Source organism: Amphibalanus amphitrite, unplaced genomic scaffold (assembly GCF_019059575.1).
Source record: "Amphibalanus amphitrite isolate SeventyFive unplaced genomic scaffold, NRLGWU_Aamphi_draft 000761F_arrow, whole genome shotgun sequence".
Taxonomy (NCBI): domain Eukaryota; kingdom Metazoa; phylum Arthropoda; class Thecostraca; order Balanomorpha; family Balanidae; genus Amphibalanus; species Amphibalanus amphitrite.
Window position 1 is genome coordinate 65,556 of NW_024882255.1, and position 17,206 is coordinate 82,761.

General features: G+C 48.1%; 1 protein-coding gene across 10 annotated transcripts in view; it reads right to left on the minus strand.

The window, feature by feature from the left end:
* The window catches only part of LOC122365753 (RNA 3'-terminal phosphate cyclase-like), a 37,257-nt gene that overhangs the window by 6,152 nt on the left and 13,899 nt on the right, over positions 1 to 17,206 (minus strand). For all 10 annotated transcript variants that reach the window (XM_043337234.1, XM_043337238.1, XM_043337236.1 and 7 more), the window contains exons 3-7: positions 16,095 to 16,212; positions 15,473 to 15,599; positions 14,865 to 15,047; positions 14,229 to 14,370; positions 12,823 to 13,095 (exon numbers count right to left, since the gene is read on the minus strand). In XM_043337234.1, the coding sequence (XP_043193169.1) occupies positions 12,823 to 13,095; positions 14,229 to 14,370; positions 14,865 to 15,047; positions 15,473 to 15,599; positions 16,095 to 16,212 (843 nt within the window). The remainder of the gene's footprint in view (positions 1 to 12,822; positions 13,096 to 14,228; positions 14,371 to 14,864; positions 15,048 to 15,472; positions 15,600 to 16,094; positions 16,213 to 17,206) is intronic.

The window sequence follows — 17,206 nt, forward strand, 5'->3', positions numbered from 1 at the left end:
GGATGAGGGCAAACATATCTTTTTGCCCCCCCCCCCACAATTTTTTTTTTCGACGAAGTACCACAACACATCAATACTAAGTCATGAACATATGCTAGTTTGGCTGAGTACCTTTTGATTAAGTTGTTAGAGCGAGTAATTTGGATTGATATTGTTGTCAATGTCGTACATATTTTGATCACTTATTGGCTAACATTTTGCAGTGCGAGTGTTACCAACCAAAAACGTTTGCAATAATTGGCTAATTTTAATGACGTCACTGGTTTAAAGGAAGCAAGTTGTTCAACGTGAACAAAAGTCACGGCTGGGGGGGGGGGGGGCTCGTAATGTATTGGAGCCCCTCCAACTGGAGGAATCGAAATCGGAAATCTACCAACATAATTTCATAGATTCATATACACATTTTCGAAATATTAACCAGAAGCAACCTAAATTATGGAGCGTTCTAACGCAGGAGACTGTGACAACATGTAAGCACATATTCATTCTCTAAACATCATACATTTCCACCAAACGCCCTCCACACATAATGCTCAGAAATCAAGCAGCTATCTACAAGCTACCGGTAACCGGAAGAGTAGGACGGAACGCGAGTGGCCCGGCACGGACGTCACAGAAGCGCATCTGAGCGTGGTACAGGCCTTTCCCCGCGACTCTGCCAGACGCCAGCCGGCATAGGCGCGTGAGCCGGGGGGCAGCATGTGGGCAGCCTGACCCCACAACTCTGGGGCCGTGGGAGCGCTGCCCCCACAAAGTTTCATAGAGCCAGGAACCCTCGGGGCAGCTTGTTCTCCCTATAGTAGCAGCCGTGGGCCTCAAAGAAAAGCTGAATGGAAGACAATACCTATTTAAGTAAAAAAAAAAAAAAAAAAAAAAATACCCCTCTGTACCTGACTTGACAGCTCATGTGTTTTAAACGTTTATTCCAGGTTACTAAAAAGGTAGTTCCTTGACTCAGATGAGACGGAATATCTCACTTTTTTGCAAATGCTTTCGTTTCGATTTTTCGTTGTTAAGGCCAAGGGTGAAAAATACGTGACCTAAAACCGGTGAGAAAACTAGATTTGGGGGTACCCTAGGTTCCGGGAAGGATCAGGTGTGCCCCCCTCCCCCCCATCCCAATTACCTTCCGCCGCCTCTGATGGTAGGCTACGCTGGAGCTCCAGGTCGATCTGTTCGCCTGTTACAAAAATGTATGCACTCATTTGTGCAATGCCTAATTGTTTTTGTGTGAGAGCAGGCTTATTCAACACTAACAAGACACTGAGTCGCAAACCTATATAATGAATCTTTTATTTCACTTCGGTCATCCTTCAATGGCTATGGATCCAGCGACTGTCATTTTTCAAACCAGGCCTGTGGAAGTAAAATATGCAAGATGCTGTTCAATTTATTGAACAGGGAGTGACTTCAGTGATAAAATATTTTCGGAACCCATGGAATGCTAAGATAGTTGAGAAAAGAGGACATGAGGGAGAGGGAGGGGTAGAGGGAGAGGGGAGAGGGGAGGGAAAGAGAGGGAGAGAGAGTGAGAGAGTGAGAGAGTGAGTGAGAGAGTGAGAGTGAGAGTGAGAGTTAGAGAGAGAGAGAGAGAGAGAGAGAGAGAGAGAGAGAGAGAGAGAGAGAGAGAGAGAGAGAGAGAGAGAGAGAGAGAGAGAGAGAGAGAGAGAGAGAGAGAGAGAGAGAGAGAGAGAGAGAGAGAGAGAGAGAGAGAGAGAGAGAGAGAGAGAGAGGGGTCAGCAGGAAGTCGGTACGGGCAGACTGTGATTTCCTTGGAGGACACTTTTGGTTTGTTGCTGGTTTATGCAGGCGTCGACACCCAGGAACCCCGATACGTCGGTCTCTACACTCCTTGGCTGATCTCGGTGGAGTTACCGTGCCCCCCCCCCCCCCCCCCCCGGGCGCCGATGGCCGCCGTTAAGCCGGTGCTGGTGTCCGTTTATGACACAGTCCGTGAGCCGAAATCATCAGCGGAGGGCCACTGCCGTAAAACACCGCTCCGTTTACGGTGGCGGCTGCATCTAACGCGGCTCAGCGCCACCGGTCCACATCGACCCGACAGCGACACAAAATCGCGGCCGGATCGACGGCCGGCCACAAAAGGACGGCCGCGGCGGCGGGGGGCCGGCGCCGCTGGCGATGGCCCGCGGGTCGTCACCGCGCCGGCTGAGGAGGAGCGCACACGCGCCGGAGCTGAGGGCTCTGAGGGAGCCCCGACACGCGCCGGCAGTATCAGTTCTCCGGTATGAGACCGCGGAGAGGGGGATTTACGGCAATCAGCTCTCGCGATTCTGAAACCGAGCCTCCATTCGGCCACGCAGAGACGGAGCGTCGCGCCCCGACCCACTGTGCGGATGCTCACTCAGTCTCTAAATCTGACATGTAGGTACTGGATTAGAGACGCCTGCTGCAGATCACGCGAGTGGCTGTTCGACCCTGATTCAGAAGCAGCGAGAGCGTTTTGTAATATCACTTTACGTGGTTCTTGTTTCAGTTCCTAATGGCGACCATGCATCACTCTGCTGCCCGTTTTGGCTCTCGCCCTTTCCTTCCTCCACGCCACTTTTCACGCCAGCTTTCCCTTCTGCCTCATTTCCTTGCGACGCGTCCGTTTCCCTGGCACCAAGCCATGTCTCGAAGTAGCAAAAACTGTGCAATAAGCTTGACACGCTGCAACGAAAACAACCTTACAGATTCAGAACAATGTTCTTTGCAAGTTTTAGCAACGCGCAGGTTAGCGCGATATCGAGCAGGAAACGCGCTGCATAAAAAAGTAAATGTCTGGCGTAGTTTTACGGCCATGGCCCGGCGCGAAAAGGAAACATTTAGGTAAGTAAGTAACAGTAGTCACTCTGAATCCGAGCTCGACGCATTTCGATCCGCTAATTACTTGGGAGTTCAATGGGCGTTACAGACCCTATATAGCTCCCAGAACGTATCTCCATCCCGACGCACCCTTATTAAACAACTCAGGCCACATCAAACGGTTAAAAGCTTAATAACCTCTGACATAGACCACTATATATCTGGACTGTGCACGGAAATTAGGGCCCTGCCATTAGGGCCCTAACTTTCGAAGGTCGTCACAGCCAACTTATTCGCCATATGATGATGTGCTTTGGGAAACATCACCACTAGTCAATTTGTAATCTGAGTTATATCTTACATTGAGCAAAAAATATATAATATTAGCGCAATCATCGAAAAAAGAAGGGCATTTTCTGCCCATTTCTTCCATGATTTAACATGGTGTGGATGATGGTTCCCAGCTAATTTTCACGAGAATTAGCAAATTTTCACAGACATGTAGCGAAGATTTTTGCAAGATTATTGTTGTTTGTTGTTTATCATTGACATGCGGGATAGTTCTCTTTTGTCTTTAAATAAAATGAAACCTTTAAATGCATACATGCCACTGAAATACAGTAAAATGTGCCGCTAGTGATAATCACTTCAGAATATCCTATGAACAGAACGGGGAGTGAGCATATTCAAAGAGCCAAGACAGTGCATGCAACAATGTCAGTTTTCCGGTTCCTGGCTAAGGCATCAATATGAAGTCAATTTCTATATGCCCTAAAGCTGAAAATGTCTTGGAATTCTGACCACTGGGCTCCCTGTGAGTTTTATTACATGCTGTGACGCTGGCCGAGACCGAAAAATTGAGCAGAAGACAACTGTAAGGAGAGGTGGCGGATCCGTTTCCAGACTGGCGGCTCCTATAATATCAGTCACAAGTGAAGCCCAAAACTAGCTAAAGTCTTGCAATTTGGCCAAGTGATGGTCACATATGTTATGGCTTGCGGAGAGCTGGCGTGCTCACATCAGCAATCTGTGTTCCGCTCCTGCATGCAAGCAATGGGTCCTGCTCTGGTAACAGCTGCCGAGTCGCTCTCTCTTCGGCACACGTATAGCTTCAAACGTGTGTTTCAAGACAGCGCGACTACCATTGTAAAGGAAAACGATAACTTTCTTCACATTGCTCGCTGAGGGAGTCACACTGTCGAGAAGCACCTCAAGTTACAACGCTACGACCTGCATTCCTTCAACACATTGATGTGTATAGTTGAGCGAAAAACAAACATTGCAATTCATGGAGTCAATATGGACAGTATACCGTCACTCAACACCAGCGATGCGCGAACAGAGCTTCATGAAATAAGAAAGCTTCATGAAAATGAGAAAGGTTGAGCCGCAGGACGTAAACACAATGCAACATTCCTGGGATCAGTTTGTCTATGCAATCAATAACTACGATCCTATTCGTCGATGTGTAAGATACCTACATGGCTGAGAATTTCAGATGTGGATTTACAATTCGAATAGTAACTAAAGGCAAATGTAGCACAAGAACTATAAGAAAGTGCATTCCTAAGTGCGAAGCTCTGCTGCAGTGTCCAGTGAACCGAGATCTCGTGACTCCGTCTAAATCTCGAATCTCGATCGCCATCACCCGCTGCAAAATGCGGCCACCGTCACTGACAACGGTGTTCAAAAGTCCCCTTCTCTCGAGAGGGACAGATGACAGAACCCGTCTGTCCCTATGCTGAGCATGAAATCGGCCTCAGTGGAAGCAGGGAACAGTTGTGGCCCAGCAGGTCACCTCGGACGGTCTCGCTAAAAACGCAGCACCGGCAGCTTTGTTATTTACCCATAGGAATCTTCGTAATTCCGTGGCGCAGATCGTGTGGGCTTTCAAAGCATTGAGCCGGGTGCGTGTCTGATTTAGACAGGCAAATTAATCTGCAGTGTGTCCAATATGTCATCAGACTGTCTCTTGTCAAAAACGACCGATCACGGATTGTTCCTGTCTATTGATGCTTTGAACTTAATACAGTGTGATATACCTGTCTATAAGTGCTTTTTATTTATTTATCGTGTTAAAAATCATGCTATAAATTATACATTTATTAAAATATACATCACATTTAAGAAGTTACTTTCATTTAAATGGGCTTACTAGAGCGTCAATACACAATTCCGCGTGCTACGTCGAATTTCCCAGCAGGGCCCTAATAGCAGTCGGCAAAATCCGTGCACAGTCCAGATATATAGTGGTCTATGCCTCTGAGTATTATAATGAGCTGAGTAAACAACTTCAAACGAGGTTATGAATATAACTTAAGATAAACTGTGGATGTTGAACGTGTAATTTACATAGGTAACACATAAGAACGTAAGCTCACAAACACTGACGGGCACGGATATCAATCCCTCAAGATGATCTTTCCCCACTGGAAGCAATCTGATGCGCACACGACGCAAAAGCGCGATGGGCGCGCCTTTCCAACGCGAAGAAAGTGTTCACCTCATACTTCATAATTTGGTCACCATCTCCCCACACATTTGATGCCTCAAGTAAACGGAGTGGAAAACCCCACAAATAATCGGTGGAACAGTGGAACTAATGACCGCAGACTTTTGGATGACACATCCCACCTATCGCCTCTGTGGCTGCTTCCTTTTTATCTGGGATATGGCATGAGCCGGAACGCATCCGTTTGCTAAGACCCCGGTCCGTGCGCGTATGAGCGTCACTGGTGTTATCATAAGTGGCACCCAATCTGATGCGCACAGAAGCACGGCAGCGAGTTACCTAAGTGTGGAACTACCCAGCGCCGAGCCGGCCGGATGACGTCACACCACGGCCAGTGCCGGCGCAGCGGCAGACTGGCCGAGATTGGCATGGTCTTAACTTGGCGAAGAGGCATCGGACGCCAAACTTCTGCTGCAGCTATAAATCACATTTCATGTGTTTCTTCCATGTGTATGAGCTATTAAGTCCTTCGAATACCTAATGTGTAGGTGAGCGTACCTGCATTTAGCAGTGTGTGCTATGCTATGTGGATTGAAAACTGGGGACACATCCGACACACTGCGCAATGGATTCCGATATTGCTTGGCTGATTCTGGCTTTGTGTCTTCGCACGAACCATTGAAAGGGAGGACGTCATTTTTAAAGGTTGTCAGGTGCACTCAAACGTTTTAATAAGCAACTGCTGATTGAATTTCTGGCGAGGGGTGGGGGAACGTTCTGTTCACAAATGAGTATCTACCTACCTAGTGCCTACCTGCATTGGCAAATAACTTGGTCGCGGTCAATTAGGCATGATTCACGAAGTCCCTTATCTCTTATTAGACTTATTAAGCGGCAATGTGCAACATTTGCGTCTTTTCGCGTTGCATCGGGTAGCAAATGAGAAAATCTGCCTCTTCTCCACAGCCCTCAATTCAAGAAACCGTCCTTTTCCTTATCACACCATTCCATAACATAATTTTCAAACATGGGTATCCTCCCCACAAAAAAAAAACTGAAGCAGTTTCCTTCGGCTCCAATGCGCCGCTCGCCCAGGGAGACGGAAGTGTTATATTCTCGGCGGTCCAGTCTGCATTCTGCAGCACAATTAAACTTGGCGGACCCCCAGCGCACGACTGAACGATTCGTATTGTTGTGAGTGACTGTGGCGACAGCAAATGAATTCACTGGTGGTTTCGGAATAATTAACAGGCGGCGCAGCCCAGTGCCTCTTACAATGAATTACAGTGGCGAATGCACTATTGCAGAGAAGAAATGGATTGAGCAGATGCCCAACCTCGCTGTATTATCAACTAAACATTAGATACGCTTTACATTTTAATCAGGCAATCATGGAAACAAACGACTTGCGAGTTGCGACCCTTCCGCCTTACATAACTCGGCAGAATGCCCCTGAGTCGGCTAAACTACACTGCATCTCTTCAAACCCTAAGTATTTTACAATTTACCACTCAGCTATGCAACAGGCTTATAATTCACTGCTAAAGTCTCAACTCCTTTTCCCCTATCATCTTTTTGGCACCGTCAATCGCCATCTGCGCTGCCCACTGCCCAGCAAATAATCCGGCCGTCTCCAGTCCTCTGGCAGGGGCTTCCAAACTCAAGCGAACTCGCCGAAGTTTCGCCATTCAATGCGCAGGATCTGTACAATTGAGTTTGAAAGCCTCTGGGTTGGCTCGGCGCGCCTGCGCTGCGCCGTTGGTCCGGCCAAGTACGCGAGTGACGTCATGCTATAAGCGTCATCCCCCGACCAAAGTCACCAATCAGAGCCCTAGAATCGACTTGTAGTTCCACACTTAGGTAACTCGCGTCCGGGACTGGAAGTCGGTTACGATCGACAGCCACTTCCATTGTTCCAGACGGAGGATGGACGCTTAAGATCATGTCCCGGCCACTCATCATCATCGACAGCCACTTCCATTGTTCCAGACGGAGGATGGACGCTAAAGATCATGTCCCGGGTCTTACGCATTTCTACCAACATTTTTACATGCACAAAGCATACTTTGAACGAGCGAGCGAGGTCATCCTGCGACTTTGAGGGAAAATATCAGCATCAGCGACCCGACCAAGCTCTGCGACGCTTTTCACTGTATTATGCGTCATGTCCTTTGTATATTAGTGCGACTATCTAATGAGTATATTCCAGTAATTCTATGATATGCTTTTAGGCATAAACAATTATTCTGGGTACTAAAAAAGACTAGACAATTGTGTATGAAGTATGAAAAATCCAATAGTTTATCAGAGCTTCTAATATCATTATACGTATTGGGTCCTTTAAAGTTTAAAGTACCTATTAACGGAAAATACAGGCGTGGTAGCGAAACGCAAATAATTGCAAAACACCCACCACACCAATAGGTACCCGGCGCCGGCTGTTCTACCTCAGCAGCCTGAACACCCGAGAGGAGACTGCAGTAAAGATAGGAAAGCGCACAAATTGCTGATCGACTATTTCGGCACCAAGCACTTCTTTCACCTAGAAGCCTAGGAGATACGAAATTTCGTCCACATGAACTGATGGTGCTGACACCATTTCCAAGCCGGTCCGTTTCAATCAGGGAGTGATTGGCCCTGGTACTCGGACTAATACCGGCATCGCCGAGGGATTACCGCAGGTATTCGATGGCATACCTACAGAGGCTTACACCTCTAATCTCCCCTTTAGCGGACGTAATAGTGTCACGAATAAAATTGGACCAGTTGTTCTAAATGTAAGCTGAATTGGCATTTGGAGCCTCAAAATATCCATCATACCATTGGAATACGTCCAATGACACTGTAATAAAGGCATCAGAACCAAGCGGTCACCACTCACCACTGAGTCCCAAGTCAGTTCAGTCCCAACTCCCAAGTCACTTATTACTTGGTTAAAAATACCAGTGCTTACATGTCCGGGTATTACTGGTAGCCAGGAGGCCAATTTCGTTTCGACCAAACAGTTGTTCACGAATATAGCAGGTCGTTAATTGGCTTTCAAGTGGCGTTTTTAACAATCAGATGATCAAAGATCTCCCTTGTCGTATTGTTGCCACCAATTTTCCACATGCAACTTGGAAAAGAACAAAATTAAACCAATTAAGCAGCGCCCCTCATTTTCCTGCATGCGTTGCAATCCATCTGTATTACAGCTGGCCTTAATAGAACATACACTGCTGCCCGTCTTAATTGTAGCCTAATCACGATCGTTATTTCATCGTTCGGTGTCCCATTAATTACTGAATAATGAATACTTTACCAAGATACTGGACATCCTATTAATTACTTAGAGGAAAACACAACAAGCTGAGTAACTTACAGCTGGGCCATTAAAGCAAAAATGTTGGATCTTGGAAAAACTGCAACAGTGTATAAATCATCTTCCAGTCCCTAGTGTTCTCATTTAGGCATGAGATCTATGTAAGCGGAAAGCGGACTTGGCTGATGCTGAAGTAACGCATAAGCATATGGTGTTCGGGTTCATTGGCTCCCAGACCTCGCTCAATATCAGACATCTGTCATCCTCTTGTACTCCCCCTCCCCCGTAAACCCATCAGCTGCGTCCCTGACGTACGTGTTGAAACGACTCTCCTACCGTCACTGCGCTCCGGTCCAGGTATTAGGGGAAGTTGGGGGAACGCCGAATACTTTTTTTCTGACGCCCGTAGCACGCAAGGTAGACAACATAAGCTATTCTTGTTGGCGGCATTCGAGAGGCCAGCCTTTTGCCTTTCAAACATACCAGGCGCATTTGATGAATTCGCATACCGTTAAGCGCACAAACTAAAAATATAAAAGAAGTGACTTTTTCGGCGTTGCCCCGGACTGCGGGGAAAGCCGAAAATGGGAGAAATGATCTACGGGAATGCCAAAATTGATGTTTTGCTATTTTATCTCAAATTTTATCCAGAATTCGTCAAAGCTGACACGCGTTTTAAATGCTTGAGGACGCTTGGTGCACACTGGATGTTATAATTGTGTGATATAATAAGAAAAGGCCAGGTAAATCATTCTTATGGTAACAGGCCGTTGTGTCGGTTAAAAGTGTAATTTGTGTGACTAAAAATACGCGTTGCTATTCTACAGCGGTAAAGTTCACGTAGCGTGCTTTAACCCGCGCGGGGCTGGGGTCTCCAGCCGAACGCGCGGGGCTGGGGGGGGGGTAAATTTTACCCCCCCCCCCCTGTTATCTCCCGAACTAATGGTCCGATTTGGAAAATTCAAACGCCAGTCGAAAGATCTCATCACGAACAACTAAAAACATGTACTTAATTTTAAGTTTGAGGTCAAGGTCAAGGTCAGGTCAAGGGTACAAATTGCAAGTTCCTACAGTATCGGCCTTGCACCGTAGTTGCCGAAGAATGGAGTCATGGACTGAGACTGATCGCCCAAAACGTGTTCTTAGGCTACCAAGGCAATATCTGTTGTATAAAATATCATTCAGAGGTCAAGGTCAAGGTCAGGTCAGGTCAGGTCAGGTCACCAAAAACAAAATATAGAAAAGGGCATGTGCGACACATGTTTTATGGGTCATTTTACTCATAGAATTCAATAGGCACACTCAATAAGTGATATGGACCACCTCTGGGTGAATTTCAGGTCGAGGTCAGGTCAAGGTCAGGTCAAGTGAGGTCAAATTTTGAAGTTGGTTGTTAAGGCCTTAAAAGGTGTCTATCTGATGCAGTTTTTCACGGCGAATCGAATGGTGCTATTTTTGTTTCCGTACGAGGTCTAGAACTTCCAAAAAAGTCATTTTTAAAAATTTTTGTGTCGTAACGTCATACAATTTTGAATAACTCCCACATTTTTGAACCGATTCTTCTAAAACTTGGTATGTAGGTGCACATAGACCACTTCTCTGACATATATTCCGGTTTTTTATACACTCAAAATTTTGGATTGTATAGCTATTTTCCCAAAAAAAGTCAGTTTTTTGAAAAAATTGGGCCAAAATCCAAAATTTTCAAAAAACCGAGATGGCCATTTGATAGACAAAGTAGAATTACGTATATCCTTTTTTGTTACGTCTTGATTCCTTGAAAAATGAAGACGTTAGCGGCGTTTGAACTTTTGACGTTTTTGAGGCGAAAATGGCGAACATAACGTCACTAAAACGTCAATTTCTCAAAAAAATTCCGGTGGATTTCGATCAAATTTTCAGGGAACGTGTCAAATTAATGTAAGAAAAGGTACTAAAAGTTTGGCGGCGCTGCGCGCCGCCGGTTTTGAGATATTGCAAAAATTCGCGAGGGGGGGGGGGGTAAAATTTACCCCCCCAGCCCCGCGCGGGTTAACGCGCGTAATTGCACGCTTTCGGCATTACCCCAGCCAGCCATACTTTCATTTGCAGGCCCGTAACTTTTCAACATGCCGTATGAATTTCAAATAGGCGGCACACTTATGCAAAGACATGCTGAAGATTACTTGACCGAATTGGCCAGACAAACGGTAGCATAATGAGTAGGAAATGCAGCTTCGAAGACGCATGTAGTTCAAAGGAAACGTACCTTGAAAACTCTCTTGGCGCCCTCACAGCCGAAGTATTCCGAATGACGACTGGTAACAAACATGCGATAATTGGTAGTCACTTAAGCTTCAGAGCATCACTGACAGGTGGCATCCCTGTCGTACGGTTTTCGAAATATCTCGAATTTCGGCTTTGCCCCAACTTCGGCATTGCCCCAACTTCCCCTACTTATTTGTCCCACTGTTCCGGCCATTTACCACCAGGCCAAGCGCCGCGTCTCTTAGACGTCCAATTTCAACTCACCTCAACTCTTTCTGTTTGATTCCGTCTACATCATCATGTCGTGCTCAGCACTGTCCGGTACCACTCCATCCCATACTGTGCTGGCCATGGTACAGCATGACACAGTTCGGCACGGCACAGAACGGCTCAGAAAGATACGACTCAGCGCGGCACGGTACGACTCTATACGACACAGCAGAGCACGGCAAGGCACGGTAGGCACAGCACGGCTTAGTACGACACGTCTCACCATGGAACGGCACGACGGGGCTCAGCATGACACGGCCCAGCGCGGCACGATCCTGCTCATCCAGCAGCGCCGGCCATAGACCGATTTTACTATTGACATCTGGTAACAGTGGCGCCACAAATCCAGCCGCACTCGCAAAATGTGGACCGCATGAAACTATAAAACAGAGCCACTTGTAAAAATGAAGTCCTTATGTATACGCTGGAGAGGCGCCCTCGAACATAGGCAACCGTCCTTACACTGAAACTTGAGTCATAAAACAAGACAGAAAATGCGTCATTTTTCATGGGAAATTAGTTTTACCTATATAACCCAGATAGCTGGATGGGAAATATAAAGCAAACGATTACAGCACTCGCTTAGTTCTCCAAAAAATGTTACATTTTTATGCATACCGATGTGTTCAGGGTAGGGAAAAGTATGACACCAACAATATTTGTTGCAACATGCCATAAAGTAAAACTTTATGGCATTTTGCATGACAAAGAGTACAAGCCAATGACCTACCTCGGCCGGACAGTCATCCATAAAACGGCGATCCAAGTCACTTGCCATCAAATTTACATTACATTACATTCTCCGTTATCGAAGGTCACCGTACTGTAGGTAATTATCAATGCAGACCAGAGTTGGATAACATGATACTATGATCGTCCCGTTGCCACCCCATGATTTATGAATAGGAACCTGAAGAAGCGTATCATGACAGCTTCGTCAAGGGAAACTTAAAACGACTGTTTTCATTTGCAACCCACTTTTGATATCGCAAAAGCGAGGCTGGCCGAATACCAATACCTACTCGGGCATTGGCAAAGGGTGCACACTGCACGCAATATTCCACGTGACGGAAGTAGTTATCCAGTGCTCAGCGAGCGCTAGTTCCATTCTGAATGTGATTCAATGGGAACGATGATTCAATCAAGAGCTTTTGTTACCTTCTATGGAGTCTCGCGGCAGTGAGCTTATTCAAACACCCATTAATCCAATAACACGACGTGGTTCATATCTGGCGATAGCAGTATGCAGCGTAAAGCTGGGGAACCTACGATTTCCAAACGTCCCAACTCCCAGCAGATCTGGAGCAGACCAGACTAGACCCAGGCCCGGACCAAGCCAAACCAGGACCACTCACACCAACTGGCGGGGGAGCTGGACCGGACTGAGACGGAGGAATAGCATTAGGCAATGCCGGTGCACCTAACCTTTGCGTGACCCGCCCTGGAGTCCGTACGACTGAGAGATTGATCAGCATTGATCGGCCGTGAATCCAGTGTCAATGCCACTCATCGGTGTCTGTTGACCCTCGGGAACGATCAGAGTTCACTGGATACAGCTGGCTGGAGCAGCAAAGCCGCTGAAGCAGCAGCGAATGACTAAAACCATTTTAACGCACCTGTGAGGGTTTTACTGTCAGCTGGCACGCTCTCTGTCCGCGAGTCCGAACAGTGAGCCGGCGGACACTGCGGGCAGTAGTGGACAGCCGAGGACAGCATCACCCTCCCCCATCCGAGCATCCCACGGTACCTGGTCCTGGCAGTACTGGTCGACGCAGGCGCCGGCGGAGACGGCTCGCAGCAGCTCATCGGTGGCGGTGGCGGCCACCTGGTCATCGGTGGCGCCGCGGCCGCCCAGCGCCGAGCCGCCCAGCCGACAGCCCGTGTCCGTCTCGGCCACCAGGTTCAGGCCAGAGGCCGGGCCGGCGCCCTCCGGGTCCCGCACGGCCTCCACCCGCACCGGCACGGAGGGCAGCGCGGCCTGCAGCCGGCGCCGCGCCGCCGCCGCCACGCTATCCGCCACCTGCCGGACCACAGGGGAACTAGAGGTTAGCGATACGGCCGCGGGACGGCACACACTGGCCGCTACAAGTGCACAGACCACCGGCACTAAGCACATCCGCCGCGGGCTGTCTGATGTGCCCAAAAGACAGATCGCGTCATCAACACTGGCCCCATATGAGCCCCCGAGCGCTGGCACCTCCCGACATAATTAATTTACCCGTCCCATGACTGCCGGCAGGTGATGATAACACTGTTGCGTCATCCGGCTAACGGTGACTAACAGAATCTCTAATTTATTGATAGCCTGTCCTTTGCAAGGACGGTAAACTAATTATCGTATCGCTACTATTAGTAATATTGAGCGCTACCAGGTTTTATACTCTCATCATGTGATGAACCGTGAAACTGCGGACAACAAAACTGCGAGCAGGTAATATTAGAGATGCGGTGGAAATTTCAGACGGCTCCGGATAAAAAAATCGGCTCCGGCTCCGGGTGAAATGCCATGGCGGCTCCGGCTCCGAGTAAAATGGTCCGGCTCCGGCGGCTCCGGCTCCAGTACTCAGTACATCCCCTATGCAATTAAATACGGGTGGAAGAAACAAGACGATGGGATTGGTACACGTTGCTTCTGTATCTGCATAACAAGGCTATTTTTGTTTTTAGGGCCTAAGCTATTTTCATATTTTGAATACCACATGTTTTACTGCCTTCAGTCAAACCGAACTAGGCCAATAAATTTTTCCTCTTGAAAAAAAGAGCCGGAGTCGGCCTTTTTTGACGGCTCCGGCTCCGGCTCCGGGCAAAATATGCCGGCTCCGGCGGCTCCGGCTCCGGCTCCGCACCCCTGGATAATAAACGGTTTCTGCACTGAAACTGCACAGATTTCCCGGATTCGGCTGAGAAGAAACTAAGAAAGCGAGGAGGTATTTAAGAATGGGAGCTCAGGAGTGCTTAGTATAGAGAACATGTGTCACCCTTACGGAAAAAAAACATGAAAACTCAACGTCAAGGTCTTTTACAAGCGACAGGAGTAATTCAAAAATGTCCTCCCATTTAACGCGAGTCGCAATACACTCGCCAATATAACACCCCATGCCTCGGACCAATGCTGGCCCACCCTCACACACCGGTGCCGCTGTCACCACCTACCCTCAGCGGCAGCTTTCCGGCGACAAACGCTGCACCGGTGACGCCAACCAGCCGTCCCTGATCCAGCAGCTCGAGGGGGCGCAGCTGGGTGACGGGGCTGACCGAGGCCTCGACCAGGCCGCCGCCGCGCGGAAAATAGCCCCTGCGACGTCAATAACACGTCAGTCAGCTGGGGGGTGGTCAACGAACATAGGTATCTGCCAGCAAAGCGCACAGTGGAATTCAGTCGCTTCTAGGTAAGGTTCACGAGTGAGCTATCAACTGTCTAATGACTTCAGGTTAGGATTAAGATTTTGTCCAGTCAGGATATCTAATGAACAATTTTCTTCAATCAAACATTATTGGTTATTTTTGCACATGGCACAGATAACAGTAGTACTACTGTTATCTGTGCACAAGGCTACAACACCCACTAGCCACTTAACCTACGCTAAATTACGCTGCTAGTGAAGAACATTTAATAACGATAACGAAATCACTATTCCTCCCCCAAGACGTTTACCGATGTCATTCATTTCAGCATCCACAGCTGGCCAACGAACACCAACATCGGCTCAACATCCCTCCCCAGATAACATCCAATGGCCAATGGTCATATGTCTGACATCACACGCCTGTGTCTGACGTCACACACACCTGCGCCTCACGTCACACTGCAGATTGCCGCCGAAGCGCTCCAGCAGTGGACGGAACACATTCAGCGTGTAGTCGATCTGTGGCGCAAAGGCGGCGTTCGTGCCGCCGCGCAGCGTCAGACGCGTCGGCGCTGAGGCGAACATGGCGCACGGCAGACTGACCTGCAGCAGGAGGCCGACACTCCTGCCGGAGAAGGTGGCGGGGAGGCGTGAAAACGGGGAGGTGAAGACAGGACAGGCAGAGTAGCTTGGGATGAGGACATGTTCTAGACGCAACCGGCTCACCAAAGCCTCTCCATCAAAGTTCCTTATTATAAAAAAGACCATCCTTTCGACATCACTTCAAATGCAAAATAGCAGGTTTGGCAACTCAGCTTTGTCTCAGTTGGACATGAAGGCGCCATTAAGGCGACTTGGTCAGGACATTAATGAAATCACAAAAACTGACAAAAGTAGCCTATCTATTATATAGACCATCATTTATTATTATTGGACTGGTTATACTACTTCCGGCATCAAATGTGCTTGGGCACCGAGGGACCAGAGGGGGTGATGACAGGCATTAAAGGCATACGCGGCGGTGCCCATCTCGGCCGTCTAAGTACGTACCCAGCGGTGCCTGTCTCGGCCGAGTAGCTGCCCCCCGTGACCCGGCCCGGGCGGAACGTGATCTCCGTCGAGTCGATGGCATCTCCAGTCAGCCGACCGGAGCACATTTCCGACACCAGCCGCAAACCTGGCGGTCACCGCAGCAGAGTTACTGAGGGACATTTCATGTGGAGCAGCAAACTGTCATTCATCAGTTGTAGGAGTCAGGACATCTCAGAGACAATACGTGGTCTAAAGACTTGACAGCCACACATAGTTAATTATATTTATTCTTTTATAAATTCAGTTTCATTGTTTTCAATGGACTACTTACTAAGCCAGCAAACGTTTAGCAAGCCCAAATAGTTGACAGCCACAAGATCTCGCCCACATAATGACATCAAATGAAGTGGTAGCTACTCGCTTCCACATCCATCCCAGTATTCGCACACCACACATCTTACCATCGTTATCGAGTTTGACGTATCGTCAAACTCGGGTGCTAACCAGTAATTACCAGTACCCAGGTCCCCGGAGGGACCAGACAAGCTACAGGACGAACTAAATCTGATCAGTCACAGGTTTGAGCTGCCATTATCCGACAGACCGGGATACAGAAGGTTCACTGGAAGCTAACACTCACCTGCCAAATGTTGACCCTTCAGTCCTGGCTTCGATCTGCCTCCCCTGATGTTGGTGATCTTGATGGGCTTCTCTAGCAGACAGCTCAAAGACACTGCCATCCGCAGCACCTGCCCACCCTGCAAACAACCACAAACACCAATGATCAGCCAGGTGTGAGGTAAAGTGCTGTTTTTGATATTTCTACCCCCAGCGGTATGACTCCAAATCAGTCCAAACCCCTAAAAACCGTTGCAGACGAGCACATATTCCGAAACTACTGGACCGATTACCATGAAACCGTCACCATTCGACGTGCCGTATTCTAAAGCGGTGCCGAAATGATACTTTTCAATTGGTCCACACTATGTGGTCACAATCGGTTCAAAGCCCCTGAAAACCGCTGCATACGAGCCCATGCTCCGAAACTATTGGACTGATTTCAATGAAACCTTCACCCACTTCACCATTCAACAGGCCGTGTTCTGGAACGTTGCCATTCTCATACTTTTTCGATTGGTCCACCCTAAGTGGTCCAAATCGGTCCGAAACCCATAAAACCGTTGCTGACGAGTCCATGCTCCGATACTAGGTACTGGACCAATTTCGATGAAACCTTCGCCATTAGACGCGCCGTGTTCTGAAACGGTGCCGTTATGTTATAATTTTCGATTGGTCCACCCTAATTGGTCCAAACCGGCCCAAAACCTCTAAAACTGTTGAAACTTAGTGCGAGTCGGATAGATTGCTGCAGCACGGACGTCAAATGGTGGAGGTTTCATTGAAATCGGTCCAGTAGCTTCGGAGCATGGGCTCGTCTGCAATGGTTGCTAGGGGTTTTAAACCCATTTGGACCACTTCAGGCGGACCAATCGTAAAATATCAAAAACAGCACCGTTTCAGAATACGGAAAACGAATGGTGAATGTTCCATCAAAATCAGTCCAGTCGTTTCGGAGAATGGGCTCGTCTGCTTTCAGGGGGCTTGTGGACCAATTTGGTACGATTGGTCCACTCAGAGTGATACAATCACCAAAATATAAAAAACGGCATTTGTCCTAGTTCCCTGCTATCAAATGGTGAAGGAGTTACCTATCTAATTTCGCCCAGTAGTTTCAGAGCATGGTCTCATCTG